General features: G+C 44.7%; 1 protein-coding gene across 1 annotated transcript in view; it reads right to left on the bottom strand.

Moving 5' to 3' along the window:
* zfpm2a (zinc finger protein, FOG family member 2a) overlaps positions 1-24,061 on the bottom strand; it is a 978,760-nt gene that overhangs the window by 273,385 nt on the left and 681,314 nt on the right. Inside the window, exon 5 of the mRNA XM_078217130.1 lies at positions 508-619. Within this exon, the coding sequence (XP_078073256.1) occupies positions 508-619 (112 nt within the window). The remainder of the gene's footprint in view (positions 1-507; positions 620-24,061) is intronic.

The following is a 24,061-nucleotide window of genomic DNA, read 5'->3' as shown; positions in this document are numbered from 1 at the left end:
TATTTTTGTTCACAATGATTTTTCTATAAAACATAAGGCATAAATCACAACCCCTGAACCCCTACCACCACCACTCCACCTGGAGAAAACACTGCGTATTAGGCCCAGAGATTGAGATTGAATCGATTGTAGCATCAACAAGTCCTACATTACAATAGAATCTTTATCTTCACATATTAAGGAATCAATGTTTATTTTCGATGTGGAGGGACGAACTTAGAATGATCTATGTCTCTTGAATTCAACTTGTGATGTTTTGACAATAACATCTGTTTTTTTTTCTGCAATGAATTCTCATTATAATAACGCTCCCAAGTCTCTCATCATTATAAGCACTGATTATGGAAAATTGTATTTTCACTAATACTATTTTGGATTAAAGCAAAACAACAGCTAAAATTTAAAAAAACTCAACAAATGTCAGTTACAAAGCAATTCCATTCCAGAGGTGCACACATTATATCAATTCACAGGTTTAATTTCACATAAAAAAGAACACGTTTTTACCTTTGCTGTACACAACACAGTTGTTGTTGTTGTCTTCTGTTCCTCGCCAAGTCACATCCATCAGCCACTTGGGACCAGCATGCACCACTATAGGGACAGCTGTTGTTGTCTTCTGTACAAAGGGAGATGATAAACAGATGCCATTTGTTTTTTGTGATTAAGCACTTGATGATTAATACTAATTTTCACAGAACCTTAACCCCCAAGCACGTAAGCCAAAACCAAAATCCCTTGTTGAGTTCTTATAGAGGACAGAGAAAGGCTTACTGAGTGCAGTCTCTCTTCTGATTGACAGAATCATTATTAAATCAGGAGTCTCTAAATGATATCAGATCAGATTCTCCAGATTAATAAATCTCTAATGGCTTGGATTTAAACTGAAAAGGCATATGACTTTGGCAAGAAACACTGAATCCTGCCGGCGAACTTCAGGAACTTTGTCTTCCTGGAAATTACTGCAGTCTCACTGTTGGATGAAACGGCTTAAAGAGGCACTCACCTGGATTCTAGTGAAATTCAGGGCTATGAGTTCCTAAGTGGCGAGTTTTTGTTAATCAATTTGGTGCAGTGAGAGGGCTGCCATATTAATATACAATCCATTTCTCATTAATACCTCCATTTTCATACATGTGCTTTCAATTATTAGCTTCATGATTGATAATCTGTTATAACTGTTAGCAAACCAAAGGTAGTTTTAAGGGATTTATATTTGTATAGGTAAACATTAGAAATAAGGTTTAATTTTAGGTGGGTTTAATTTAAGATTTCTGTGCCTGGAAGAAATCTAGTCAGATTTCACGCTAAACAAAGGTGTTTGAATGTATGGGGGTTGGTTTCAATTCCAAGTGGGATGCTATTGTGATAGAGAGAGCTACAACGTGAAAAATCAATAGGCCAGCAGAGGCATGCAGGCATTGCTTAGCAACTAGAGGCCCTTATAAGATAAAACAAAAACCTTTCCTTTTTTAATTTGTTTCAGCTGAAAGCCAGAGCAGTTAGAGACAGATCACTGAGGAGTTAGCAGCTCTCAACTTTGCAAGAAGCAGGAAAAGCTGTGCAATGGAGTAATGTGCAAAAAAGCAAGCTCTGGAGGAACTAAAGGATGGTTGGCTCTAGAAACCTGGAAATAGAAGAGGATACTGTTCGTGGGCATCCAAGACAAAGCTAAGAAGTAATCGGTTGGTGAGAATGCTAGAGAAAGGTTCCTAAAGTTTGGAATGTCATACTACCATCTGTGAAACAAATTTTTTAAGTAATTGGGAACAAAGTATTGGCTGAATATCAGAATTTGTGTAACAGTGGAAGTCAGTCAAGGCAAAGAAATTCAAATGTAATTGGTACAAAATACTGGAGTGGATTCTCTGGTAGAAGTGGAACAGAAACTCTGTTCAAAAGAGTCATTTGGAAACGTGCAGTGGATTTCAGAATGCAAAACGCTAAGTGAAAGTATGAGAGAATGTTTGAAAGCATGTTTTGGGAGAGGAGTTTATAAACTCTCATGTAGCAGTCATCTTGGGATATTCTGAGGATAAATCCATGGACACACACTCAGCCCCCTCCGTTCTCAGACACCCACTTTTCCCCCCTCCTCCCCTCAGTCAGGCTCCCTTTCCCTGTCAGGCCCCCCATTTAATGGATGGCCATTTACTAACAACTCCACCGTTATGGGGGAAATCTTAATTGTGGAGATGTGATTTAATTGCATTGTCCCTGTTCCTGGTTGTGGGCCTACTTGCAAGGTCTGATCCAGTACTGGCCTTGGCCTTTTATCAAAAGAGCACATGTTTTGACTGTCCCTATGTATTCGCTTCAGTTATGGTCTTCTGCAGCACTTGCACTCTGCTGTCTGGCATCTACAACCTTCTAGAATATGCTTCCTAGGAGTCTGAAGGCTGTCCCTGACCTTCCTTGACTGCCTGGTGGTGTGACTCAGGCTCCACCCCTGTAAGGGATTCTGAGATATTTTACTGTTACCTTCACTCCCAGTTGAGGGATGGACCAATCGGAGGACACTGTGATCTGACACCCCCACTACCATATCCAAGGAAGGCAGTAGGCACACAAATCACCCACTCCCAACTAGGGGAGGTAGTGACGAAGAATTACAATAAGGATTCTTTTGAGGCCCTGTAATTGGAAAATGTACACTTTAAATCCTTTAACGGGGATTTATTGGAGGTCAAGTCTGGTGCCAGAGCCATGATAATTCCAGCTCCAATAGCGTATATTAAGGCTGAGGTTTCTGAGTTCCTTTTTCTGCATTCTCCAATGATAGAGCCATCTCAATAGCCTTCTTTAGATCCAAATTGGATTCTGCCAAATATTTTTTTTGGACTATCACATTGTTAATTACACAGACCTGTCTATTTTGCAACATGTCATTCAGGGGTGGCCCGAATTCATAGTGCTTTGCCATTTTTGCAGCCTGGTCAGAAATTCGGTGATGTGGAGATACCGGCATTGGACTGGGGTAAGCACAGTAAGAAATCTCACAACACCAGGTTAAAGTCCAACAGGTTTATTATGTAGCACAAGCCACAAGCTTTCAGAGCACTGTCCCTTCATCGGGTGAGTGGGAGTTCTGTTCACAAACAGGGCATATATAGATACAAACTCAATTTACAAGATCATGGTTGGAAACTAATGGTAGAAAACAGTACCGCCACAGGGAAGTCCATTGTCAACTTGTCGGACTACACACTTCAACAAGGTTGTCTACCTGGATTTAGAACATAGAACAGTACAGCACAGAACAGGCCCTTCGGCCCACGATGTTGTGCCGAGCTTTATCTGAAACCAAGATCAAGCTATCCCACTCCCTATCATCCTGGTGTGCTCCATGTGCCTATCCAATAACCGCTTAAATATTCCTAAAGTGTCTGACTCCACTATCACTGCAGGCAGTCCATTCCACACCCCAACCACTCTCTGCGTAAAGAACCTACCTCTGATATCCTTCCTGTATCTCCCACCACGAACCCTATAGTTATGCCCCCTTGTAATAGCTCCATCCACCCGAGGAAATAGTCTTTGAACGTTCACTCTATCTATCCCCTTCATCATTTTATAAACCTCTATTAAGTCTCCCCTCAGCCTCCTCTGCTCCAGAGAGAACAGCCCTAGCTCCCTCAACCTTTCCTCATAAGACCTACCCTCCAAACCAGGCAGCATCCTGGTAAATCTCCTCTGCACTCTTTCCAGCGCTTCCACATCCTCCTTATAGTGAGATGACCAGAACTGCACACAATATTCCAAATGTGGTCTCACCAAGGTCCTGTACAGTTGCAGCATAACCCCACGGCTCTTAAACTCCAACCCCCTGTTAATAAAAGCTAACACACTATAGGCCTTCTTCACAGCTCTATCCACTTGAGTGGCAACCTTTAGAGATCTGTGGATATGGACCCCAAGATCTCTCTGTTCCTCCACAGTCTTCAGAACCCTACCTTTGACCCTGTAATCCACATTTAAATTTCAGCAAGGCCTTTGACAAGGTCCCTCATGGGAGGTTAGTTAGGAAGGTTCAGTCGCTAGGTATACATGGGGAGGTAGTAAATTGGATTAGACACTGGCTCAATGGAAGAACTGATGTGGAGATGCCGGCGTTGGACTTGGGTAAGCACAGTAAGAAGTCTCACAACACCAGGTTAAAGTCCAACAGATAACCACTCCATCTGACGAAGGAGCAGCACGCTCTGAAAGCTTATGGTATTTGCTACCAAATAAACCTGTTGGACTTTAACCTGGTGTTGTGAGACTTCTTTCAATGGAAGAAGCCAGAGAGTGGTTGTGGAGGATTGCTTCTCTAAATGGAGGCCTGTGACTAGTGGTGTGCCGCAGGGATCGGTGTTGGGTCCATTGTTGTTTGTCATCTATATCAATGATCTGGATGATAATGTGGTCAATTGGATCAGCAAGTTTGCTGATGATACAAAGATTGGAGGTGTAGTGGACAGTGAAGAAGGTTTTCAAAGCTTGCAGAGGGATTTGGACCAACTAGAAAAATGGGCTGAAAAATGGCAAATGGAATTTAACGCAGACAAGTGTGAGATATTGCACATTGGAAGGACAAACCAAAGTAGAACGTACAGGGTAAATGGTAGGACTCTGAAGAGTGCAGTTGAACAGAGGGATCTGGGAATACAGGTACAGAATTCCCTAAAAGTGACGTCACAGGTGGATAGGGTCGTAAAGAGTGCCTTTGGTACATTGGCCTTTATAAATCGGAGTATTGAGTATAAAAGTTGGAGTGTTATGGTAAGGTTATATAAGGCATTGGTGAGGCCGAATTTGGAGTATTGTGTACAGTTTTGGTCACCTAGTTACAGGAAGGATGTAAATAAGTTTGAAAGAGTGCAGAGAAGGTTCACAAGGATGTTGCCGGGACTTGAGAAGCTGAGTTACAGAGAGAGATTGAATAGGTTGGGACTTTATTCCCTGGAGCGTAGAAGATTGAGGGGAGATTTGATAGAGGTGTATAAGATTTTGATGGGTATAGATAGAGTGAATGCAAGCAGACTTTTTCCGCTGAGGCTAGGGGAGAAAAAAACCAGAGGGCATGGGTTAAGGTGAAAGGAGAAAAGTTTAAAGGGAATATTAGGGGGGGCTTCTTCACGCAGAGAGTGGTGGGAGTGTGGAATGAGCTGCCGGATAAAGTGGTAAATGCTTTTAACTTTTAACATTTAACTTTTAACATTTAAGACACTTTTAACATTTAAGAAAAACTTGGACGGGTTCATGGATGAGAGGGGTGTGGAGGGATAGGGTCCAAGTGCAGGTAAGTGGGACTAGGCAAAAAATGGTTTGGCACAGACAAGAAGGGCCAAAGGGCCTGTTTCTGAGCTGTAATTTTCTATGGTTCTATGGTTCTATGAAATTGAAGTTCTCAGCCGAGGGCTCAATTTCTGCCCCACAACCAAAATGGACCCCATCAGTCTCGCAGCGGACACAAAGGAATTCATCAGGCGAATGAGGCTGCGGGAGTTCTTCCACAAACCCCAGGAGGCCAACAGCGAACACAATGAGACAGCCAATGAACCGGAACAGCAACCAAAGAGGAAAGAATCGAATTGGACTCCTCTGGAAGGCCACTGCCCTCGACTCGACATGTATGCCCAAGCCGTCAGGAGGTGCGTCAATGCCAGATTCATCAGCCACACTCACAAGATAGCCCCGAACGTCACCCAAGCACAATGCAGTGCCATCTGTGCTCTCAAGACCAACCGCAATATTGTTATCAAACCAGCAGACAAAGGAGGGGCCACTGTCATACTGAACAGAACGGATTACTGCAAAGAAGTGTACCGACAACTAATCAACGAGGAACACTACAGATAGTTACCCACAGATCCAACCAAAGAACACACCCGTCAACTCAACAGACTAATCAAGACCTTTGATCCAGACCTTCAGAGCACCCTCCGTGCTCTCATCCCACGTACTCCCCGCGTTGGAGATCTCTACTGCCTCCCGAAGATACACAAGGCCAACACACCCAGCCGTCCCATCATATCAGGCCTGTACGAGAACCTCTCTGGCTACGTCGAGGGCATCCTGAAACCCATTGTACAAAGAACTCTTAGCTTCTGTCGCGACACTACGGACTTCCAACAGAAACTCAGCACACATGGAGCAGTTGAACCAGGAGCACTCCTCGTCACAATGGATGTCTCGGCACTCTACAGCAGCATCCCCCACGATGATGACATTGCTGCAACTGCCTCAGTACTCAATGCCGACAACTGCCAACCTCCAGATGCAATTTTACAATTCATCCGCTTCATCTTGGACCACAATGTCTTCACCTTCAACAACCAGCTCTTCATCCAGACACACGGAACAGCCATGGGGACAAAATTCGCACCTCCATATGCCAACATCTTTATGCAGAGGTTCGAACAAGACCTGTTTACCGCACAGGACCTTCAACCAATGCTATACACTAGATACATCAATGAAATTTTCTTCCTTTGGATTCATGGCAAACAATTACTGAAACAACTATATGATGACATGAACAAGTTCTATCCCACCATCAGACTCACCATGGACTTCTCTCCGGAATCGGTTGCATTCTTGGACACACGCATCTCCATCAAGGACGGTCACCTCAGCACTTCACTGTACCGCAAGCCCACGGATAACCTCATGATGCTCCACTTCTCCAGCTTCCACCCTAAACATGTTAAAGAAACCAACCCCTACGGACAAGCCCTCCGTATACACAGATTCTGCTCAGATGAGGAGGATCGTAACAGACACCTCCAGACGCTGAAAGATGCCCTCATAAGAACAGGATATGATGCTCAACTCATCGATCAACAGTCCCAATGCGCCACAGCGAAAAACTGCACCAACCTCCTCAGAAGACAAACATGGGACACGGCGGACAGAGTACCCTTCATTATCCAGTACTTCCCCGGAGCAGAGAAGCTACGACATCTTCTCCGGAGCCTTCAACATGTCATCGATGAAGACAAACATCTTGCCAAGGCCATCCCCACACCCCCACTTCTTGCCTTCAAACAACCGCGCAACCTCAAACAGACCATTGTCCGCAGCAAACTACCCAGCCTTCAGGAGAACAGTGACCATGACACCACACAACCCTGCCACAGCAACCTCTGCAAGACATGCCGGATCATCGACATGGGTGCCATCATCTCACGTGAGAACACCATCCACCAGGTACATGGTACATACTCTTGCAACTCGGCCAATGTTGTCTACCTGATACATTGCAGGAAAGGATGTCCCGAGGCATGGCACATTGGGGAGACCATGCAGACGCTACAACAACGGATGAATGAACACTGCTCGACAATCGCCAGGCAGGAGTCTTCTCTTCCTGTTGGGGAACACTTCAGCAGTCACGCGCATTCAGCCTCTGATCTTTGAGTAAGTGTTCTCCAAGGCGGCCTTCACAACACACGACAACGCAGAATTCCTGAGCAAAAACTGATAGCCAAGTTCCGCACACATGAGGACAGCCTCAACCGGGATCTTGGGTTCATGTCACACTATCTGTAACCCCCACGACTTGTCTGGGCTTGCAAAATCTCACTAACTGTCCTGGCTGGAGAGAATACACATCTCTTTAACCTGTGCTTAATCCTCTCTCCACTCACATTGTCTGTACCTTTAAGACTTGATTACCTGCAAAGACTCGCATTCCAACTATTATCTTGTAAATTGAGTTTGTGTCTTTATATGCCCTGTTTGTGAATGGAACTCCCACTCATCTGATGAAGGGGCAGCGCTCCGAAAGCTTGTGGCTTGTGCTACCAAATAAACCTTTTGGACTTTACCTGATGTTGTGAGACTTCTTACAGAAATTCGGTGACATTCCCAAGGGGTTCGCCCTGCCATGTTAAAGCATTATCGCTGGAGTAGTGTGGAGGTTTTGGGATTAGAATAGCCTTAATCACATCCATCAATTGTTGGCCCAAAAAAGGTAATGCATGTACTCTGCATATTGCGCCCAGTCATCTATGCTGGCATCGTAGGCTTCAAGTTTACCAAAAAGAGGTATTTTTGTTACCAAGGAATTATTTTTCTCAATAGTAAAGATGGTCTAGAGGGAAGACAAAAAGCTCACTTTATTCCTCCTCACCAATATAATCATTTTACCAAGGCCAGTCTTCCGTCACCAGTCACCCTTTATTTAGTGTGTTCTGAATGCCATTCAGTGGCGATAGAGTGCAGGTCAGCCCTGAGCCTTTCGACTGCCGACCTGAGTGGAGCCAACTAGTTTTAAAACCCCCATTGCTCCTTCTCTATCAGGCACTCGCTTAATAGGGGAACTTGTATTCTATGAGGTCCACGGGGAGATCCATTTACGTTTCCCCATGGCAATCATAACAGGAAGATTCTGCCCATTAGTTGAATTTTTAGAAAGCCTAAGTTACATTTACGTAGTTAAAGATGGGTGTACATTTGCATTATTGTACCTTCTAAATTTCAAGGCCATCAAGTGGAACTTACCTTGGTCCCGATTTTACCAAGGGGGCACGAAATCGTGGTAAAGTTGGGTTTTGGGCCTATACCGCGATCTGCACCCGATTCCGAGCAGATCACGGCTTTACCGACACCCGATTCGGGCACGGGTCCGGCCCGCGCCCAAATCGGGCAGCCCGATGATTTAAATGCATTTGCATGCATTTAAATTGACTTAATGAACCGCACGCCCAACCCTACCGCCAAATCCCACTTTACCGTCTTCTGGCCCGTTCTGCATCCGCGCTGTAAGCGACCTTCAAAATAAAAGTCTGAAGTCGTCGCTGCAGCTTCCGAAGAGCGGGGTCAGAGCCTGCAACGGCTCTCTGACCCAGGTCATCCTCTGGGGGGTGGGGGAGGGGGGGAGGAGGAGGGGAGGGTGGGAGGAGGAGGGGGGGTGGGAGGAGGAGGGGGGGTGGGAGGAGGAGGGGGGTCGGGACCCAGATCATCCTCTGGTTGGGGGTGGGGGAGGAGGAGAGGGTGGAGGAGGAGGGGGGGAGGAGGGGGGGGGAGGAGGAGGGGGGTGCGGGACCCAGATCATCCTCTGGTCGGGGGGTTTCTGCGCCAGTCTGCGGCCGATCGGTGGGGAGGGAGGGGGCAGGGGGGTCCGCCGCCACTCTGTGGGCGATCCCTCCTCCCCACCAGAGGAACGAATCCCTCCTGCCGGAGTGGACGTGCGGCCATGCCATCCCACAAAACCTTCAGGAAGCGATTCCTCGCTAAGAAGATGAAGCAGAACCGGCCGATTCCACAGTGAATCCGCATGAAAACCGGCTACAAGATCAGTACAAATCCAAGAGGAGACACTGGAGAAGGACCAAGCTGGGCCTGTAAAGGGATACACCATCACTGGTACACTACCAGCCACAGATTACTCTTCCCTGCAGGGGCAAGAGAGCGGGAGAGATGGCTGTGGCTGGTAGTGTGCCAGTGATGGTGTATCCCTTTACAGGCCCAGCTTGGTCCTTCTCCAGAGTCTCCTCTTGGACTTGTACTGATCTTGTTGCCGGTTTTCATGCGGATTCACTGTGGAATCGGCCGGTTCTGCTTCATCTTCTTAGCGAGGAATCGCTTCGCCCTGAAGGTTTTGTGGGATGGCATGGCTGCACGTCCACTCCGGCAGGAGGGATTCGTTCCTCCAGTGGGGAGGAGGGATCGCCCGCAGAGTGGCGGCGGACCCCCCTGCCCCCTCCCTCCCCACCGATCGGCCGCAGACTGGCAGCGGAAACCCCCCCCGACCAGAGGATGATCTGCCACCCCCCCTCCCCCCGACCAGAGGATGACCGTCAGAGAGCCGCTCTCTCCGCTTTCTGCTTTTTTATTCTTTCGCGCTCGGGCGCGCTCTGTCAGATTTTTTTCGAACTCCGCATGCGCAGCTCAGAGCTCTGATCGGTCCACCAGTGCTAAGCGCCGCCCACAGCGCGAATCGGACCGGAGCCGGCAAAACGCGTATGTGCACACTGGAAAGGGGATTCCAGGCGCGGATTCAGCACTTAGACTCAAAATGGTAAAATCAGGCCCCTTGTCTGCAAATGTTCATTGAAGACAATTAACTTAATGGCATGAGAACAAACCCTCTCTCCTGCCACATCTGCAGGATGTCCAGACCTCAATTGGTTGGGGAGCTAACATTAGACATAATCACTTCAGTTAAAAGACTCTGGCTGAGAGAAGAGTTCCCAACATAATCTAATCAATTTACAACAAGTTACAGCTGGAATACACTAGCCATGACAATATTTGGGTCACTGGATAGTTAGAGCGAGAGTCATGTGGCAAGCCAGCCAACCTTTTGTGTGGTTAAGCATCTGTTTCCTCTGCAGTCTAGGACAGGCACTTGAAACATTGAAGAAGCAAGATCCCCATGTGAGTATCTCTCTCTCTTCTTCGAGACAACCTGCAAGTTTCAAAACCTGTCTGCTGTTTCTTGATTCTCCATGTGCTGTAGGTGGAAATTTTAAAACTCTATAGCTGTTATATTCAGAAGAATATCGGGCGGCACATAAGAAACTTTGGAGTTCAAATATAAGAGCATGATGGTGGCACAGTGGTTAGCACTGCTGCCTCACAGCTCCAGAGGCCTGAGTTCAATTCCGTTCTTAGGTGACTGTCTTTTTGGAGTTTGCACGTTCTCCCCGTGTCTGCGTGGGTTTCCACCAGGGGCTCTGGTTTCCTCCCACACTCCAAAGATATGCAGGTTAGATTGGCCATGCTAAATTGCCCCTTAGCAGGGTAAACACGTGGGGTTACGGGGATAGTACCTGATTGGGATTATTGTCAGTGCAGGCTCCATGGGTCGAATGGCCTCCTTCTGCACTGTGGGAATTCTGTGATTCTATGAATATATAAATTGTCCTTCTACTTCTTTCAACCACCTCAATGTCGACCCAGAAGGACCACTAAGCTCAGCCTGAATCCAACCAATTCACCAAGCTTCAAGAACCTGTAAACCTTTAACCTCACTGGACTTTAAATTGCTTACTCTCTCCTAATGTTCTATAATCCACTTGTATGTGTGTGAACTTTGAGTATGTGTCAGAAAGTTGGAGTGTTTTTATTATTTTTCTTAGACTGGGTTAAAACAAAAGAAAGCCTTTCTGTGTATTGTATTGTCACAGCAGGCAAATCATTCAATATTCACAGAACTATAGAAAGGTTATGGTGCAGAAACAGGCCAGTCAGCCCATTGTGTCAGCGCCAGCAAAAACAGTCGAAAAAAGAAACTAGCTGCTCATTTTAATCCCACAGTCCTGCACCGGGTCCATAACCTTGCAGGTTACAACACAATCTTTCCCAAACAAAACCATGCTGACTATATCTGATCAATCTGTGCCTTTCTAAGTGGCAGTTTATCCTGTCTGTCAGGATTGTTTCCAATCATTTTTCCACCACTGAAGTCAGATTGACCAGCAATAGGTTTTGGCCTATTCCTTCAACCCTTTGAAAATAATAGTACAACATTTGTAGACTTCCAATCCTCTGGCACCTCACCTATGTTTACTCAGGATTGGAAAATGATCCTTAGAGCATGTGGATGTGGAGGCTTTGGAGAGGGTACAGAAAAGATGTATCAGGATGTTGCCTGGTATGGAGGGCATTAGCTATGAGGAGAGGTTGGAGAAACTTGGTTTGTTCTCACTGGAACGACGGAGGTTGAGAGGAGACCTGATAGAAGTCTACAAGATTATGAGGGGCATGGACAGAGTGGATAGTCAGAAGCTTTTTCCCAGGGTGGAAGAGTCAATTACTAGGGGCACAGGTTTAAGGTGCGAGGGGCAAGGTTTAAAGGAGATGTATGAGGCAGATTTTTTACACAGAGAGTAATGGGTGCCTGGAACTCATTGCCGGGGGAGGTAGTAGAAGCGGATACAGTAGTGACTTTTAAGGGGCATCTTGACATGAATAGGATGGGAATAGAGGGACATGGTCCCCGGAAGGGTAGGGGGTTTTAGTTCAGTCGGGCAGCATGGTCGGTGCAGGCTTGGAGGGCCGAAGGGCCTGTTCCTGTGCTGTAAATTTCTTTGTTCTTTGTTCATCCGCTATTTACTCCCTGGCTTCCAAAGATGGGTGGGTTAGGTGGATTGGCCATGCTAAGTTGCCCCTTAGTGTCAGGGGGATGAGCTAGGGTAAATGCATGGGGTTATGGGGATCGGGCGTGGGTGGGATTGTGGTCGGTATAGACTCAATGGGCCGAATAGGTGAACTCCAGAAGTTGTTTATTCCTGTTTGGCGCACGGTGGTAAGGGAATTGTGGCCAAACCATGGCTTACAAGGGAAATTAGAGATAGTATCAGATTCAAAGAAGAAGCATACAAATTAGCAAGAAAAAGCAATAGGCCTGAGAATTGGGAGCAGTTTAAAATTCAGCAAAGGAGGACCAAGGGATTGAGTAAGAAGGGAAAACTTGAGTATGAAAGTAAGCTAGCGGGACCACTATGTAAAGTTAAAGCATATGGGATTACAGGTAATGTCTTGAGATGGATAGAAAGCTGGTTAGCAAATTGGAAGCAAAGAGTTGGCATCAATGGGTCTTTTTCTGATTGGCAGTCAGTGACTAGTGGGGTTCCGCAGGGAACTGTGTTAGGACCCCAACTGTTCACAGTATATATTAACGATTTGGAAGAGGTACCATTTGCCTTCTTTACACCCTGCAGTACCTGCGCGCTTACTTCCAGCGACATGAGGATCCCAAGGTCTTGTTGAGTATCCACCTCTCTCAATTTACACCCATTCAAGTAATAATCTGTCTTCCTATTATTGCTACCAAACCTCACATTTATCCACATTTTACTGCATCTGCCATGCAGATGCCCACACAGTCAGCCTGTGCAAATCAGGCTGAAGGATCTCTGCATCCTTCTCACAGCTCACCCTCCCACCCAACTTTGTACCATCTGCAAATTTGGAGGAGAGACTATCGGTTAGGATTATATTCATTACAGTTTAAAAGAGTGAGAAGGGATCTCATAGAAACTTATAAAATTCTAACAGGGTTAGAGAGAGTAGATTCAGAAAATATGTTACCGATGGTGGGGAATCCAGAACTAGGGGCCATAGTTTGAGGATAAGGGGTAAACCTTTTAGAAGAGGTGAGAAGAAATTTCTTCACCCAGAGGGTGGTGAATATGTGGAATTCATGACCACAGAATGTAGCTGAACCCAAAACATTGTCTGATTTCAAGAAGAATCTTGGGATTAAAGGGATCAAGGGATATGGGGGAAGGGGGATCAGGATATTGAATTCGATGATCAGCCATGATCAAAATGAATGGCAGAGCAGGCTTGAAGGGCCAATGGCATACTCCTGCTTCTAGTTTCTATGTTTCTACTGCTTTAGAAGTCCTGTTTTTCAGTCTCCTTCCGAGCTCCCAGTGTGGACCACAACTTCTGGATGATCCCTCCCCCCCCCACAGAAGAATGCACTGCAGTGACTCTAGCAAGTGCTTGAGCTCTGAAACCTGAAGCTCAAGGGTTCTCTTCTTGTACTCTCCTCTAGGCGCTGTTGACTGCCTGGTTTGGTGCCCTCTTCCCACACTCTCCTCTAGATGCTGTTGATCTCTGTCCCAGGATCCTCCGGCTGCACTCTCACAGAATTGATAAGAATATCCGCTTAAAAAATCATATTGAGGTCAACTAAGAAATGGGGGAATTCAGCCTCAGCTCACCTGATTGCAACAATGAACATATTAAATACAAACCTGAATTCAACACATTTTATAAAACAAAATGGAATTGAGAGGTCAGGTGATCTTTACTTTCCTGCCAAACGCATGGAACTGTCAACTTTCATGTCTGCACAAGACTTGGAGAATTCATTAAAATGTAAACAATCTTTCTGGATATATCTTTGAGAAGTAATTAAAATGCAAATGACCCTTCCTGTGGTTAATGGTTGCTCTTCTCTAACTTATTAAAATGACGAGTTTCACAATATTGTTGCAAACTTTTTGACTCCTAAATGGAAACCAGAAAATGGATATGAAAGCTCTATTTTATCAAGATGATATGTCGATGAGTGATAGCCGGATTCCATTGCCTGACAATGGCCTAACCATCAAAAACTATGAAGACAATGGAAAGAGATGCTCTGGTTACATGACAGGAACTAAGTTTCTAATAAGAAAATTTAAGAAAGCATATTTTGAGCAGACTGACAAAAATATCTTTGCCAATGAAGGTAGGAGACCCTGCCTATGAACAATTGCTCTTAAGCCATATGTCGACAGAGACTCGATTGGTCTTGAACTCGCTACCTTAGGATCCATACCTGGACTGTGGTACAGGCTATTGCACTTGACTGGAGTGGAATAAGAAAAATCCATTACTGCGAACATAAATCAAGAGCGAATCCATCCTTCTAAAACCTTTTGTTCGACAAAGAAGAATTACAGCCCATTTCAAGCCTTCACCCCAAGGAAAAGCCAGTGTAACAGAGAACTTCTGAAATCTGAAGACCTAGATGTATGCTACTTTTGTAATCACAATCTTTTTCTGACTGTATGTGTATCTGTATGAGTGGGAGAATGGGTGTCATGCATGTGCGGGTGTTGAACAATAAATGATAATCTTTCTTTTAAAACTTGAGAAAAACTGACATTTGTCTGTTCTTGACAGTTACAGTACTCAGAATTTAAAACATTTTGTTAAAACAAGCTGTCTTTGGTCAGTCAAGAAGTGAAAAAAAGGGAAACCATCCCTCTCATCTCTCCCCTGTCTAACAACATGCAGCAAATTAAGACAAAAATTTTGGTCACCTCTGATTTATACTGTTGTAATGTTATTGGATGAGTTATTTTGGATTGTTTTTAAATAATATGGGCATAAAAGTAATTCTCTGACTTTATGTTTTTGACAGGGAGTCTCACGTGGTCAGATGATATTACTGAGATTCAGACAACTATAATGCATAATCTTCTCAGCATTTAACGAACGATTGGAAAGTCATGAAACTCAAATGTTCAAATTTCTGATGTATACTACCCATGGGTAAGCCTCCCAGGAGTGCAAGTTCAGAAATTACTCTTTATGTGTCAAATCGTGACCTGAAGTTTGAACGTGAAATCAGAACTTGTTCTGTTTAATTCATGTCAAGAGAAAGTTCTATACGATCTCCTATAACAAAATTATAGTAGCCCCAAATTAGCGGATTTTCTCATCAGTGCTAATGTTCTTAGGAAGGAAACATTATTATAAGAGCAGAAATAATATTAGATCAAAAGTACATCAGTGTATTCTTTAATTCCTGCTTAACTACATTTTAATTTTCTACTTTTACATTAGACTTATCATCCAGAAAAACCTGATGTATACATATTTTAGTTTCAATGTGAATAGAACTATGCCAATCTGTACCAAAGGATTACCATAAGTTTTTTTTTCATGTGGAACATAATTAACATTATTGATGGATAAAATAGGGGAGGCGATGGCCTAGTGGTATTATCGCTAGACTATTAATCCAAAAACTCAGCTAATGTTCTGGGGACCTAGGTTCAAATCCTGCCAAGGGAGATGGTGGAATTTGAATTCAATAAAAAATATCTGGAATTATGAATCTACTGACAACCATGAAACAATTGTCAGAAAAACCCATCTGGTTCACTAATGTCCTTTAGGGAAGGAAATCTGATGTTCTTATCTACACGTGATTCCAGACCCACAGCAATGTGGTTGACTCTCAGCTGCCCTCAGGCAACTAGGGATGTGCAATAAATGCTGATGTGGAGATGCCGGCGTTGGACTGGGGTAAACACAGTAAGAGTTTTAACATGGGGGAGCACTTCAGCGGTCACGGGCATTCGGCCTCTGATCTTCGGATGAGCGTTCTCCAGGGCGGCCTTCACGACACACGACAGCGCAGAGTTGCTGAGCAGAAACTGATAGCCAAGTTCCGCACACATGAGGACGGCCTCAACCGGGATCTTGGGTTCATGTCACACTATCTGTAACCCCCACAGCTTGCCTGGACCTGCAGAATCTCATTGGCTGTCCTGTCTGGAGATAATACACATTTCTTTAACCTGTGCCTAATGCTCTCTCCACTCATATTATCTGTATCTTTAAGACTTGATTAGCTGTAAAGATTCGCATTCTAATCAGTATTCTGTAACTTGAGTTTGCGTCTCTGTATGCCTTGTTTATGAGCAGATATCCACTCCATCTGACGAAGGAGCAGCGCTCCGAAAGCTAATGGCATTTGCTACCAAATAAACCTGTTGGACTTTAACCTGGTGTTGTTAAAACTCTTACAATAAATGCTGGCCAGCCAGTGACGATCATGTCCCACAAATGGCTAAAACAAAGGACGGTATTTCTCCCCCTATCTGCGTGGGTTTCCTTCGGGTGCTCCAGTTTCCTCCCATAGTCCAAAGAAGTGCAGGTTAGATGAATTGGCCATACTAAATTGCTCCTTAGTGTCCAAAGATATGTAGGTTAGGTGGATCAACCATGGTAAATGTGTGGGGTTACAGGGTTTGGATGGGGGAAGAGGGCCTGGGTAAGATGCTCTGCAAAAGAGTCGGTGCTGACTCAATGGCCAAATGGCCTCTTCTGCACTGTAGAGTTTCTATGATTCTATTTCATGAATATCCTTTCAGTATATATTGCAACATCTGGTTCAAGTGTCGTGTATTGTGGAATTATTTAAATCATATAATTGAGTAACTTATATTGATCAAATTCAAGAGCAAGCACAGAAAGCTGAGCTCGTCTCCCAACCCCCACCCTCGCAGCATGTGGTATAAAATGGCAATAAACCAATTAATGGCTACAGGGTGAGTTTTAAACCATTAACATTGCTGGATTGTCACTCCACTGCCTAATCGCAGATGGAGGGCGGGATGTCCGGTGGCCAAAACTTTGGCCATGACTTGAAACAAGTCACAGACATTTATCTAAAGGGGCACTGGCAAGGGAAAGTGTCAGGTGGCCCACCAATTCTCTGAAGGTTAAAACCAAAAGGACATTTTTATTTTCAGCAAGATTATCAGGCACTGACTGGAGATAGGAATTATTATTCCAAAAAAATTTCAAATTCTGCATTGGCTTAGAGTTAAGACTTTTTGTCAGTGAACACAGATGGCATGAATACTGATCATCTACATAATGTTAAGATCTGAAAATGTTGCAGCATGTTTTCCTCCATAGATGGCCGAGACAAGGGAATGAGGGAAGAGGCAGGAAAGAATATCCAGAACTGTCTGGCATTTCGATGATAACTTGCTTTGCACCCTCCTCCAGGCTGTGTCCACCACTAGTCCCGATGTCAGATGATGGGAAGAGGAGATCTCACTTAATCACCTGACCAGTCTGGATGCAGGTGGTCATGGAGGGCCACAACATTGGTATTGTGTATCGAAACTGGGGACAATGTAGGAAGAGGCTAAATGACCTTTTGAAATCTGCAAGGGTGAGTTATCCCTTATTCTGTGTGTATTAATGTGCAAGGAAGGTACAGGGAAGGCTTAATAATGCTTGCGAGTACCTCTGAAGTCCAAGGCAGCATTATGCATCACTGTCACTGTTTGTGGGCTTGATACCTCTGTTAAGGTATCATTATGTTTCCAGTTTGGAGGGGAGGGGGTGTTGTGGGGGGCCTAAACTTAAGCAGGTCCAATCTCGCAATCATCACGCCACTAGAGTCCTCCACAAAAAGGACCTGCTCCATTGGTAGAGATGAAATTCGAGGAAGGCTTGGGGCTGGTAAGATTGGAAGGGTCTTTTTCAGATCTGGGACACAGAAAGGGGAGATAGCTATGGGGCAGGTGACTGAGACATGGCTTGGCACGATTGCATGACTAGTACAAGTGTGGTTTATGCATTCAAAACCGGGAAGGTCCCTGGTAGAAACTTTATGAGTTTGCTATAAATGGTTATATATAGTTAATGCTGTTGAATACTGTCACTTTGCATACCCCATGAAGGCTGTGAAAGGCCAATTAACACCTTTTTTCTTAGTGCTCTGTCCAGGTGAACCTTCGTCTGCTGATCCCAATAGTCTTGGAGGCCTGACACAGACCTTCCAGGGGGAATGGAAGCCTCGGAGGATTCAGCATCACACCCTCTCTCTGTATCGAGCACCATCACAGATACTGACACCTTGACAGAGATTAGCGCATTGAGACAAACACAGTCTGGTGAAGGCACGTAATTTTCACACTTGCAGCTAACAGCGAATGTAGTGCAACAGGCCTCTGGCAGTCAGAGGATTGTTTGAAGTGATCCAGAGACAGAGTCCAAGTTGGATAATGAAACTCTGGAATCATCTGTGAGGGGTGGCAGATGCTGGATGTCCAACGTAAGGTGTGTGGAGGTTTGGTTGATATGCCAGAGGAGTTGCGTAGTCTGGCCCAGACTGTGGAGGTGTCCATTCAGGTCATGTGCACTGTGATTACCAGAATGCCAGGCTTCCTCCATGGACAAACTGGCAACTGTCCTGGAGTGCCAAATCCATTGGATTGCAGAAGCAATCATGGGTGTGCACTCTTACCTGCACACCATTGCTCTTGTCATGAGCTCAGGGGCCCACAGATAGGGTGAAAGGGGGACTGGGAGACTGGGATGCAACAGGAAGGAATGGGGGTCCAATTGCTCCCAGTGGCCATTTGTTGTTGCCATTTGAGAGCACCTCTCAGGGCACTTCTGATCGGGACAGTCTCTACCCAGTCCTCAGCCATTGACACATTCCTCCTTGATTGCTCAACTCAGCAGGAGTCTACTAATGTGGCAGGGTTTTTAATGCCTCAGCCACATAGAGGACACTCGCCAAAATCATCCAGGGTAAGGGGACAAGCAGAACCAACAGACAATAATTAAGAAAACTCCACTTTAGTTGCAAAGTGGGTCACTTTGCACATGGGTGCATTTTGTATGTTATAATTAGATGAGCTATTCCAATACTTTAATAAACCTTCAATTTACTCTCATTCATGAGAGGTACAGTTTATCTTTAAACACTTCAGGAAATCTATGGAGAAAAGATTTCTGAATTATTAGTATTCAACATTTATTAAGATGCAACAATGCCTCAGGAATCGAGATGGTGAGTGTGCTAACAGGACTTCCTCAATGAGCTCACAGTCTCATGAAATGACTTTCAGACGCAGGCGGTACAAGCATCCCAGAGGCCAAGAATGCCTGACCTACTGGAACTTCTGTCTGACCAAGGCCTTCCGTGTATCATGGTTATCCATGCGCTTCTATTCAGGCCATCTCCATCAGGGTGTTCCCTTGCCTCCTCTTTGACCTAAGCATCAGTGGAACACTTTCTATCTTGCTCCAGCACATTCCCTCTCTGAATGGCAAGATTATACAGAATACAGAACACAATGACCATCAGTGAAACTCTGGATGGCACGTACTGCAATGCTCCTCCTGATCTATCCGGATATCAGAACTTCATCTTTAGCAGCCCAATTGTCTGCTCAACTGTTATCCTGGTCAGTTCCCGCTGAAGCTATCATTATAGCTCCTCTCCAGTCTTTTCTCTGGCCTCTCACTGGTGTTAAGAGCTGTTTTATCACCCAGAAGCCAACCATCCAGAGCATCAAGTCCGTTAAACATGTTTGGAACCTAGGAGTTACATTGAATGTAGGAGTTGTGGTTGCTGCCCGGATATCTAGTGAATAACTGCATAATTCTTTGATTATAGTCACATACCAACTGGACATTTAAGGAATGATAGTCCTTCTGTCAATGAATGTGCAGGTCTGACCTGCTGCAGCCTTTATGACAATATGATTGCAGTCTATTGCTCTCCAAACCCTGGTGAAACCTGCAGTTGCTGCAAAGCCTCTGGTGTGTTCAAGTTGATTGTGGTGGTTCATTAAAAATGCGATGTACTGACCTGTCCTTCCGAATATTGCATCTGTAAAGACCTTAATACAGTGGTGTGCAGCAGGCTGCGTAATGCCACTGAGGTCTTCACAGGCATTAAGGATCGAGTGGCAAAGTAATTCAGCACAACAGTCACCTTTATGGTTACTAATATTGGTGGCTATCCATTCAATAGGAAAGTATCTCCCCAATGGCCCCAGATAACCTGAGTCTCCTCCAGCACCATGTCACTGACATTTGAAGGTAGTTCATTCTTGGCCTACATCTTGAATGGCACCATAAGTCCTTGCTCAATGCCTGCATTGTTGCAGCATCATGCCTCCATCAGCTACTTACTCTGGTGCAAGCATACCACCCTCATGCGCCACCAGTGCATTCTGCCCCTGACAATTTGGCTTTCTTCCTCTTATTCTCAATTTCCTCCTCCTCCCCACCGGAGAATGTGTCTCCCATGGAGACTGCTATCCCAATTATTTACAACAAAACAGGCTGAGGGTCCAAATCAGTGATAGGCAACCAAAGCTGGTGAAGGGCTGCATAAGTGGTCCTCCTTCACCTTAGTGGCCACGAAGTTGAAATCAGGCTTGTTCACTAAACGTGACACCATGAATAAGATAAAATATGTTGGGTGGCATAGTGGTTAGCACTGCTGCCTCACAGTGCCAGGAACCCGGGTTCGATTCCGGCCTTGGGTGACTGTGTGGAGTTTGCATGTTCTTCACGTATCTGCAAGGGTTTGTTACGGGTGTTCAGACTAAAAATTTGCAGGTTAGGCAGATTGGCCATGATAAATGCACAGAAGAGAGCGGCAGGGAGGGCCTGGGTGGGATGCTCTTTCAGAGAGTTGGTGCAGATTTGATGGGCCAATGGCCTCTTTCTGCACTGTAGGAATTCTATGATTCTATCAATACACACCGAATATTTCATAGAGTTATAGAAAATGCTTAATCATTCATATATTATTAGAACTGCCATCACCTTCAAATGGTAAAAACAAAATAAATATTTACACTTTGATTGATTGCAGAAGAAGCGCACGGCTTTCACAGTCAGTGTTGTACGCAACCAACATGGATCTCACTTCACGTGCCCTTGCTTTACATGCATATCACTTCAGTCATACCAGTAGGAAAAAAACTACATGGATGGAAATCAGTGGAATGTGGCAACCCTGCACATGGACAACCGGTTAACATGTTGCCCACCGCTGGTCTAAGTGCATCTGTTAGCAGACTAAATTACGCCTCAGAACAGCAAAACAGAAAACACAGTTTCCAGCAGCAAATTATAGCAGCACTCAAAGCCTGAATTAATGATTTGATTTGATCTGATTTGATTTGATTTATTATTGTCACATGTATTGGTATACAGTGAAAAGTATAATTTCTTGCATGCTATACAGACAAAGCATACTGTTCATAGAGGTCAAACCTGTGACTTTTAATCTACCCTTACAAGCTTTCAGTGAAAATAATAAGATTCTCCAGCATGATTCACACTTGGTAAACACTTTATTGCAATCAGTTCATATTATTCCAGTCCATTGCCACTTTAACAAGCTTAATAATGCGATTAAATTCAATTTGAAAAGGTGGGTGGTCTCCCGATTTCTGGGCTCACCCATTTACTGTATTATCGCATTTGGCATGATAGCGCCAGGAATGTGACCCAATATCTTCGCGCCCAATAATACACCAGTGCAGGCGAGTACTGTGCCCATTTTTCCCACATACTACTTAGCCCCATGTCTCAAACCTGTGGCGATCAGATAAAAGACCTAAGGCTGGAAGGTCCCTACAACAAGGCTAATCCTGATCCTGCACCAATAATAATTAAATTTACAATCTCACTCAATGAAGTCACAGGATGAAATCAATGGGAAGCTGAAAAAAGGAGACGGATAAATCCGGTGCATTAGAGGCACTGTTGTGAAATTGGGAATGCATCACATTGTTGGGATGTAGGTGAAGAACTTGAGATGCTGACATTGTGAGTGGAATCTTGTGCCCTCCCCATGAAAAGTTTGGTTGTGGGTGCAATTAATCAGGAGAAAGGGAGGCAGGTGGAAACCTTGCCACCTTTCTGCCATCACCCCATGGATGGCCTTCTTTTCTGCTGCCAATTGAAACCCTTAATGCCTGCTGAAGGGCTTCATCCTGCTACTGCTGGTATTAAGCCAGTGGTTGGAGAGAGAGAGGTTCGTCATGTGGGTAGCATGACAAACTACCTGGTGTGTTTGCTTGCGGGATCTTGGTTCCTTCATTCAGAGGTACTTAACGCCAATGTCAATCCCATACAATCACCCGGCAATCCCCTCCCACCATTTCTCAACCTGTTTCTAGGTAATGTCCTCAATTTGAGGCCTCCGGTGAATTCAGTACCAGCAGCATTCACCACCTCCAAGGTCGCACTGCTGCGTATAGAAGAGCTGCCAGCCTCTGATTGGCTGACTGCTCTCAGCCGGGAGCACTTCTTGGCCTCTTCCGCACCTCTCCCAGTGTTTCTTAATCCTGGGAAAGTCTGCTGGCCTTTCAGGTGCCTGATTAGCACAAGACGCAGCCGGCTTTTCTGAAAAGAGGTGACCGGTGGTCTCTGTAGGGGCTAAGAACCTGTTGTTTCACCAAAATTACACCAAGAGTTTCGAAACGCAAGATTTTCCATTCTCCAACACTGGCATCCTCAGGAATAGTTGTGTTTATACAGAACTTTGACACATCATTGTCAGTCACGAGGGGACATAGGTGCAAGGTGAGGGGAAGGAGGTTTAGAGGGGGTGTGAGGGTGGTGACAGTCTGGAATGCACTGCTGGGAGGATGGTAGAGGCGGGTTGCCTCACATCCTTCAAAAAGTACCTGGATGAGCACTTGGCATGTCATAACATTCAAGGTTATGGGCCAAGTGCTTGTAAATGGGATTAAGTGGGAGGTCAGGTGTTTCTCGCATGTTGGTGCAGACTCGATGGGCCAAAGTGTGACTTTCTTGATGAGTACAAACCTCCCCAGAAAAGGTATTTTTAAAAAATGAAGTCTCATTGCTTCTGAAGTCCTCAACGAAATCTAAGTAATTTGAATCTGCTCACTAAAGGTATGTATATTGTAACCAGGAAGCTAGCAGTTTCAACCTACCTAATACATAAAAGCCACATTTAAGGTGAACTATTGTGAGATTGTCTGAACTCATCTATTTCTGTTGTAGAATGGAGTGATGTCACCTACTTATGGACTAGGGCATCACTGATGTAATGCTGGCTTCAGTCTCAGTAGCAGTTTTTTCAGCTGAGCACTTACACGATGGCAGTGATAGAGCTACATGGCTATTGATACAATGGTAGAATTAGTTGTTAGATGAACAGGTTTCCAAATGGTGGTGTTCAATATTGTAGTGCAACATTGAATCTTCCATAATCTTCTCAAAAATTCTGTTATAAAGCATTCAAATAATTCATTTTAACCTAGTTGCTTCCATGTGAAGCTACTACGTTAAATCTTTACTTTCTTAAATCTCTAAAATACGTAATTACCGGTCAGACTGCAAGTCTCCACCATATTAAACAGCTGCCTACATTAATCAAGAAAGTGAAATAAAAGTCACCATAGTCCCAAATGACTCTAGACTGCTCTCCCCTTTTGAGGGGGAAAGCTGACCGGTGGCAATTTAACCTGAGGAACCGCACCTCAAGTAATAGGCAAGATTGAGAAGGCAGGCCTTCACAGATAATCTCAGCCAGTACGGGAATTGAACCCATGCTGTTGGCATCACTCTGCATCATAAACCAACTGTCTAGCCAACTGAGCTAACACACCAAGCTAATCAAGACCAATACCAATGGCTTTACATGTCAAAAAGTGAAAACTACTCCGATGATTTGAGTTAAAACAAATGACCCGTAGATATCGCAGTAATGATATATACCACAAAATAATGATATATAGTGCACCCTTGTAGTCTACTGCTAATTGCAGCACAGCAAAACCTGTCTATCAATTACATAACTTTGCTTTGAACTGTGAGGTATCACAGAGGTGAACATATCCCACCAATGATAGTATGATCAGTGCCACTTCCAACTGCCACTGCACGAAGCAACTGACATAAGCTAAACGTCATGCAAATTGAGAAAATATCAAATGAAATGACAAAGATCTGCTAAAAACTACCAGCAACATAAGATGAAAAAGAGATGAGGAATGTGCAGGAGAATATGAACATGAAACCATATTGTGTT

This window comes from Mustelus asterias, chromosome 7 (genome assembly GCF_964213995.1).
Source record: "Mustelus asterias chromosome 7, sMusAst1.hap1.1, whole genome shotgun sequence".
In the NCBI taxonomy this organism is placed as follows: domain Eukaryota; kingdom Metazoa; phylum Chordata; class Chondrichthyes; order Carcharhiniformes; family Triakidae; genus Mustelus; species Mustelus asterias.
This window is presented reverse-complemented; position numbering and strand designations above follow the sequence as displayed.